Source organism: Sapajus apella, unplaced genomic scaffold, assembly GCF_009761245.1.
Source record: "Sapajus apella isolate SASKATOON/1434 unplaced genomic scaffold, GSC_monkey_1.0 scaffold139, whole genome shotgun sequence".
NCBI lineage: Eukaryota > Metazoa > Chordata > Mammalia > Primates > Cebidae > Sapajus > Sapajus apella.
This window is the reverse complement of record NW_022437079.1, coordinates 2,073,900-2,081,709: the sequence shown is the minus strand read 5'-3', so window position 1 is coordinate 2,081,709 and position 7,810 is coordinate 2,073,900. Positions and strand designations below refer to the sequence as shown.

Sequence of the window (7,810 nt, the reverse complement as noted above, 5' to 3'; positions counted from 1 at the left end):
ATTGTCCTACTTGCATCTAGAAACCTGTGTGGTGTTACTTCAACCCTGTACATACCCAGTTCTCCACCAACTACTAACGTATAAAATTAACATAATGGTTTAACCACAGTCCTCGTTTAAAAGGATTTGCCACTGCTGGGCGTGGTGGCTCACACCTGTAATCCCAGCACTTTGGGAGGCCAAGTTGGGTGGATTACCTGAGGTGAGGAGTTCGAGACCAGTCTGGCCAACATGGCGAAACTCCATCTCTACTAAAAATACAAAAATTAGTCAGGCATGGTGGTGCATGCCTGTAATTCCAGCTACTCAGGAGGCTGAGGGAGGAGTGATCACTTGAACCTGGGAGGTGGAGGTTGCAGTGAGCCGAGATCACCCCATTGCACTCCAGCCTGGGCAACACAGCAAGAATCTGTCTCAAAAATACCAATAATAAATAAATAAATAAATAAAAGGATTTGCCAAAGTATGCTTTTCTAATCCTACATTTTGTTTTTGTTTTTGTTTGGTGAACTGGGACTGTTTGCCTACTGTGAAATCGTTTCTACCAGAAAAAGGAATAAATATTTATTTATTTTTTTTGTCTTAGTAGGGAGAGGCTTGGAATAATGGCCCCTTCCCATGTTAAGGTTCCATCAGTCTACGGGATGTTTTCACTTTTTAGTTTTGAGTGTGAGCAAACTCTCTACGGTGGCAAAGAAAAAAAATCCCCGAGATCTGTAGGTCACACGATCGGAGAGGCCAGCCCGCTCCGCAGCTCGCCTTTCCGTTCCGAAGGTTTCCGGACGGCCTGCAGGACCTTTGTCCCGAGCTGGCTCTTGCAGCGGGCCACGTGGGTGCCAAGAGCTGAGAACGTCTCCCGCCCCCGCGCTGCCGGGGCGGGCGCTGTGCGGGCGGGAATCTTTCGGATGGCCTGCAGGCACCCCCACACCCCGACTCTCCGGGCTGGAAGCGCTTCTCCTTTCCGGCCCTCCCTCCCTTTAAGGAAACGGAAAGGTGCTGACCACTAGAGGGCTGGTGACACATTTTTATGAAACAACAGAAGTTCCTTCGCACAGAATCAGACATGAAACACAAGTTTTAGAAGTCGTGAAAAACTTTACCAAAAGGAAAAAGTAATTATAGAGAGATCGTTTAACTGGAAATATAACTCTTGGAGGAAAAAATTAAAAACAATCTTATTCCTTTGAAAAGACCTAGGAAAAGCCACTTTCACTAACTGCCCGGCTAGCTCAGTCGGTAGAGCATGGGACTCTTAATCCCAGGGTCGTGGGTTCGAGCCCCACGTTGGGCGATTTGTGTTTTGCATTCATTCGACCAACTTCAGGTCTCATTAACGGCAATAACCTACTTCAGCTCGGATGTTCTTATTTTTATATAATTCAATACATAAAAAAATACTAAAACCGAACTAAAAAAAGGAACAATGGAGCCCGGGGTGGTGGCTCAGGCCTGTAATCCGAGCACTCTGGGAGGCCGATGCCGGTGGATCATGAGGTTCAGGAGTTCGAGACCAGCCTGGCCAATATGGTGACCCCCCCCGCCCCCCCTCCCCGCCTCTACTAAAAATACAAAAATTAGCTGGGCGTGGTGGCAGGCGCCTGTAGTCCCAGCTGCTCCGGAGCCTAAGGCTGGAGAATCTCAAGACTCCGTTTCAAAAAAAAAGGCAGCATTGAAACCAGAAAATTTCATCTTGTAAATTACACAGTTAAAGGCTACCTGCTGTAGAAAAGCATTTGTTGCTGGGTTGTATGTTTGAAGGGCAGCTGAATGCCAAAGGTTAGGGGATAAGACGACATGAAAATTAACGAAATCGTAGAGTTCATAATATTGCCGAAGTAATCTCTGCCAAAACGGTTGGAATATTTGTTTTTTTACTTAATGTTACGCGATATTGAAGATTAGTTTGCAGAACAGCTGTGTTATGTTTTTAAACCACTGTAAGATTGTTTTAGTGATGAACCAATACAGTAGTTATTGTGAACAGAGCCTTAGAACTTTTTTTTTTTTTTTTTGAGATGGAGTTTTGCTCTTGTTACCCAGGCTGGAGTGCAATGGTGCAATCTCCGCTCACCGCAACCTCCGCCTCCTGGGTTCAAGTAATTCTCCTGCCTCAGCCTCCCGAGTAGCTGGGACCACAGGCGTGGGCCACCATGCCCAGCTAATTTTTGTATTTTCAATAGAGACGGCGTTTCACCATGTTGACCAGGATGGCCTCGATCTCTTGACCTCGTGATCCACCCGTCTCGGCCTCCCAAAGTGCTGGGATTATAGGCGTGAGCCACCGCGCCAGGCTGATATCTTTTTTTTTTTAAAGTCAGTGATTCAAACTCATAGTTTTTCCTGCAGCCATTTTAGAGTCTCAAAACACATTTCAGCGGGGCGTGGTGGCTCACGCCTGTAATCCAAGCACTTTGGAAGCCAAGGCAGGTGGATCACCTGAGGTTGGGAGTTCAAGACCAGCCTGACCAACATGGTGAAACCCCATCTTTAAAAAAAAAAGAGAGAAAAGAAATATAAAACACAAAGACACAGGGCGAAACGTAAGGAACACTTTTACCTCCCCCCATTTACCCTTCCACCATTTGGCATGTGCATTTTTCTCTACTCACTTTTTGTTTTCTCTTTTTTAAAAAAATGGAGTATTGACTTGGTGTGGTGGCTCACACCTGTAATCCCAGCACTTTGGGAGGTGGATCAGAGTTCGAGACCGGCCTGGCCATCCTGATGAAACCCCATCTCTACTAAAAACACAAAAATTAGCTGAGCATGGTGGCATGTGCCTGTAATCCCAGCTACTTGGGAGCCTGAGGCCGGAGAATCGCTTGAACCTGTGTGGCCGAGGTTGCACGACTGCACTCCAGCCTGGGCAATAGAGTGAGCCTTGGCCTAAAAAAAAATAAAAAGTATGTGCGTATTTTATATTAAAAAAAATTTTTTTTTTTAAGTGTACAGGAGAGTTTTGGTGAGGTGGAGTTCCAAAGAAGGCCTTGTCCATTTTTTCAATACTTAGCAGTAGTGTCCGAAGGAGGGAATACAGTCATGGGTTCTTAGTTTTATTTCTGGTTGGGCTAGTAATGCTGCTTCCTCATTAGAGGCTAAAAAACCATCACTACAGGATACAGAAGCCTAAAACCAAATAAAAACAAAATAAGACAGGTTGGACAAGCTTGCAAGGAGTAGGTGTGACAAGATGGTGTATATTCAACTGGAATAAGGAAGGTTTTTGTGGGTTTCTATTGTCAAGGAAGTGGTTGTGTTAAAAGGACTGAAGGTGCCGGGCGCGGTGGCTCAAGCCTGTAATCCCAGCACTTTGGGAGGCCGAGGCGGGTGGATCACGAGGTCAAGAGATCGAGACCATCCTGGTCAACATGGTGAAACCCCGTCTCTACTAAAAATACAAAAAATTAGCTGGGCATGGTGGCGCGTGCCTGTAATCCCAACGACTCAGGAGGCTGAGGCAGGAGAATTGCCTGAACCCGGGAGGCGGAGGTTGCGGTGAGCCGAGATCGCGCCATTGCACTCCAGCCTGGGTAACAAGAGCGAAACTCCGCCTCAAAAAAAAAAAAAAAAAAAAAAAAGGACTGAAGGAGAAACAGAAGTCAGATAAATGAAGAGGGCCCCCGGAATTGGTGGGGTGTGGATCTCCGACAGGGGAGAGCTTAGAAAGCCATCGAGATGCCGGGCACGGTGGCTCACGCCTGTAATCCCAGCACTTTGGGAGGCCGAGGCAGGAGGATCACGAGGTCAAGAGATCGAGACCATCCTGACCAACATGATGAAACCCTGTCTCTATAAAAAAAAGAAAAGAAAAATGTATAATGTTGAAGAAATCCGTGTGTTTAGAGTGTGTACATTCAATTATGGCTCAAAAATTATATGACAACAAAGCACAAACGGGGCAGGAATGGAATGCAGACGTTGGCGTATTGACACCAGTCTTTTCGGAAAGCAGAGCTCCATCACCTCGGTCAAAGCCTGCCTAGTGTTTCCCACGTCATCTTTCTCATTTCCGCAGGGCCGGGGCTGGCGAAGAGGAGGCAGACCCGGGAGGCAACAAATGGCTGTCAATCCCACCACACAGACTCGGCAGTGGGCTCGCTAAACAATGAAGCTTCCAGAAGCAGACTCCGCTTCCCACCCCCTTGTGGCCGGAGTGCTGACCCTAAAGCTTTTCTATGTAAAAACTAGCGGAATGCTTTTGAATGGAGGTTTCAGAGCCAGCCCTATTCTCTCCGGCTACTTCAACATCAATGGGGGCTTATGTGCCCGAGGGACTCCGCAGCTGGGCCTTTGCCATTCTTTTATCACTAGTGGCTCACCGCCCCCAGTCTCCCCCATCGCCAGCTCTACCTTAACCTCCATCGAAATCAAATCTCCACTTTACCGACCCACAGCAGGCGGGGGGGATGGGGAGTGGAGGGTGGGGGAGGGAAACGGGCTGGGGTGGGGGTGAGGGTGGCCGGGGTGGGTGGGGGGTGGGGTGGCCGGCCCCTCTCCCACCCGAGCTCCTCCCCCACCCAGCTGTTCCTCCACCAACTCGGAACTACCAGTCCCGGCGTGCCCCGGGGCGCAGCAGGCGCAGGGGCGCGTACGCAGCGGGCTGCAATTGGCTGGGGCAGCGGCTGCGCGAGTCGCGGTGCTGTGAAGTCAGCCGGCGCTGGCAAATCCGGTCCAGGATGTAGAGCTGGCGGTGCCTGACGGGGCGTCTGACGCGAAGTTGGGTGGGGTAGAGAGTAGGGGGCGGTAGTCGGGGGTGGTGGGAGAAGGAGGAGGCGGCGAATCACTTATAAATGGCGCCGAAGCAGGACCCGAAGCCTAAATTCCAGGAGGGTGAGTGGGAGTCTTTGGGAAAAGGGCACCTAACGGCGCAGGAGATAAAGGCGGGCTGGAGTGGTTGAGGTTTGGGGTCCGGGGGCGGCGCGGGGTGCGCCCTGAGAAGGCGGCGGACGGTGCTTTGTGCAGGGAAAGCGCATTGCGGATGGTAATTCCGATGCGTCATTGTGAGAAAGCGCTTTGTGAAGCGAGAGCGCTACGCAGGCGTTAGAGCGGGAGAGCCAGCGTTTGGCGCGCGGCACACCTTCGTCGAGTGTTTGTTATTTTTCTGAGGAAGAGGGCGCGGAGAGAGCAGCCTATTGTAGGGAGGCGACGGAGCGCCATGGCGGCGGTGAGGGGAAGTGATGTGGCGGCGGGGGGGAGGGGCAGCGGCCGTTTCGGGCGGTCCTGCGGGGCTCCGGCTGCTTAGGCGGCCACGACTGGCGGTTCGGTGCTGCCTGGAGCCCCGGGGTGGTCGCGTTTGGCCGAGACTCGGAGCTGCGGAAAGGGGGGTGGGTTTGGCGCCACGGGGCGGGAGAACTGCGTTGTGAAATGGCCATTGCAAAATGGCGGCGCCATGATGGCCGCCGGCGTCTCGGCTCTGTGTGCAGGCGCAGCGCCCTCTTCTGTGACGACCGCAACGTTGCCGGGGCCCTCCGCTTCAGAGTGGTGGGTGGGGACCAAAAAAAAAGGTTCAGTGGATGAGCGTTTTTCTCCGCTTTGTGTTGCCTGGAGGCATCACTTTGCTGTGCTTCGGCGCACTGCCAGGATCCTACCGTAATGTGAGTGCGCCCTCGCTGTGCAATTGCTTGTAAAAAGTAAATAAAAATTATCGGAATGCTGTGTTACGGCGTTTACATTTGTAAGTCTCATGGCCTCGGCATTTTTTAAATGCAGTAATTGATTCGTTTGATTAGTTGCAATGTTTAACAGTGATCTGGAAGTTGAGTTTATTTTTATTAATTGGCTTTCGTTGACGTTTTGGCTGGGGTTAGATTGACTTCCAGTGGAAGGCAGCTCTTTAAATTTTCGCAACCCTTCAATTAACGTATAATAAGGTGGAGGTCCAACAGCTAAAAAAGAAGTAAAATTCTTTCGGAAAGGAGGAACACTTGAAAATTCCTTTTCATTGCTATGGAAATTTGTGCCAGTTACCTTAAATACGATGTCTACATGCTTTTGATTTTTGTTCAAGGGATTTAGACTTGCATTAGAATTCAAGGAGCGGTAAACCCAAAACCGAAGTACTGCGTATTTTAAGTTTATGGGCTATTTAAGGGGGCTTTAGGAGTATTTTTGTTAATGAGTGACTTTTGTTTAAATTTTTGAGATGGAGTCTCACTCCGTCACCCAGGCAGGACTGCCAGTGGCGCTGTCTCGGCTCACTGCAACGTCTGGCGCCCCTCCCACGTCATCCTCCCAAGTAGCTGGGATTACCATCTCGGGCTACCACGCCCGGCTAAGTTTTTTGTTTGGTTTTTTAGTTTTTGTGTTTTGTTTTGTTTTTCTTTTATTTTGTATTTTTGGTAGAGACGGGTTTTCAGTCTCGGAACTCCTGTGCTTAAGCGATCCATCCTCCTCCTCGGTTTCCTAAAGTGGTGGGATTACAGGCGTGAGCCACTGCGCTAGGCGGGGACTGAATTTTAATACCCTTCTCCCACCTTGAGAAGCTGGGACTCTACCTCCTGTGGATTATTTTACTAGGCATTTTAGAGCAGATACTCTTTTTTTTTTTTTTTTTTTTAAAGACGGAGTTTCTCTCTTGTTGCCCAGGCTGCAGTGCAATGGCGCGATCTCAGCAACCTTCATCTCCCAGGTTCAAGCGATTCCCTTGCCTCAGCTTCCCGAGTAGCTGGGATTACAGATGTGCGCCACCATGCCTGGCTAGTTTTTTTTTTTAGTAGAGACGAGATTTCTTCATGTTGGTCAGGCTGGTCCTCAAACTCCGGACCTCAGGTGATCCGCCCGCCTCGGCCTCCCAAAGTGCTGGGATTATAGGCGTGAGCCACCGCGCCTGGCCTCAGAGCAGATATTCTTAATCTAGAGTCAGTGGATATAATTCAGAGGGTACGTGAGTTTGAATGAGGAAGGTTTTTTTTTTTTTCTTCTATCTAGCTGAAGTTTAGCATTTGAATTTACAGTGTGAATCCTCCCCAACCCCGAAAAAAAGCAAATAAACCAGCATTAGTATTTGCAGTATATTTTCATATTTAAGCATTACAGTTGTGGAAGTTGCATTCAGTTATCACTTAGTCATTCCGGTTTCTTCTAAATTAGGGTAGTTACTGGATTAGCCACTAAGCCTTGTTTAATAATTAACATCAAATAAGGAGCTCCTATAATATCGTAGAACATGACATTTAAAATGTTATGTTTCAGCACAGTTGGTTCCCTTTGTACTACTGTGTGTTTTATGTATTTATGAAACTGTTTGGCTCATAGGCTATATCAAACTGTCAAGGCACAAAATTGATCGGTGCTGTAGGAACAGTCTAACGATGGCTGTTCTGGAGGAAGTGCTTTAATTCTTGAAGGTTGCTAGAAGAGGAAAATTACTTGTGCTGTTTAGTGGTGTAATTGGAAAAGAATAGGAACCAGGGTATCCCCCAGGTAAAGTTTTGAAAGCTATGTAAGAGAGTCTGTCTGAACTTAACATTACTTTCCAGGTATGTTTTCCACTTGTGTTTAAAACAGAATTATATAACCACCTTTTAAAATGATTTTAATTATTTTATAAGACCGGAGAATATCTTGCAAGGGAGAAGGAATATTTGATGAATGCTAACAGAACCGTCTTGAAACACTGCGGAGTTTATGTAATGGTAGAAAAAAGCGACCAAAAATAGTGTTTTTAATTCTTGTAAACTTGTAAAAATTGTTAAATTGTTTTTTCTTTTTTTTTTTTGAGATGGAGTCTCACTCTGTTACCAGGCTGGAGTGCAGTGGCAAGATCTTGGCTCACTGCAACTTCCACCTCCCAGATTCAAGCTATTCTTCT

The 7,810-nt window shown here is 48.1% G+C and overlaps 1 protein-coding gene and 1 non-coding gene across 4 annotated transcripts in view; both read left to right on the top strand.

Annotated features, from left to right (window-relative positions):
* The first annotated feature begins 1,218 nt into the window (after positions 1–1,218).
* Positions 1,219–1,291, top strand: TRNAK-CUU. Its single transcript has one exon. It is a non-coding gene; the product is annotated as a tRNA-Lys (tRNA).
* A 3,262-nt stretch (positions 1,292–4,553) lies between these two features.
* The window catches only part of MORF4L1 (mortality factor 4 like 1), a 28,863-nt gene continuing 25,606 nt past the window's right edge, over positions 4,554–7,810 (top strand). The window contains exon 1 of one of the 3 annotated variants that reach the window (XM_032263886.1): positions 4,554–4,830. In XM_032263886.1, the coding sequence (XP_032119777.1) occupies positions 4,791–4,830 (40 nt within the window). In that variant the 5' untranslated portion in view covers positions 4,554–4,790. The remainder of the gene's footprint in view (positions 4,831–7,810) is intronic. The other 2 variants (XM_032263888.1, XM_032263887.1) reach the window with 2 other exon arrangements.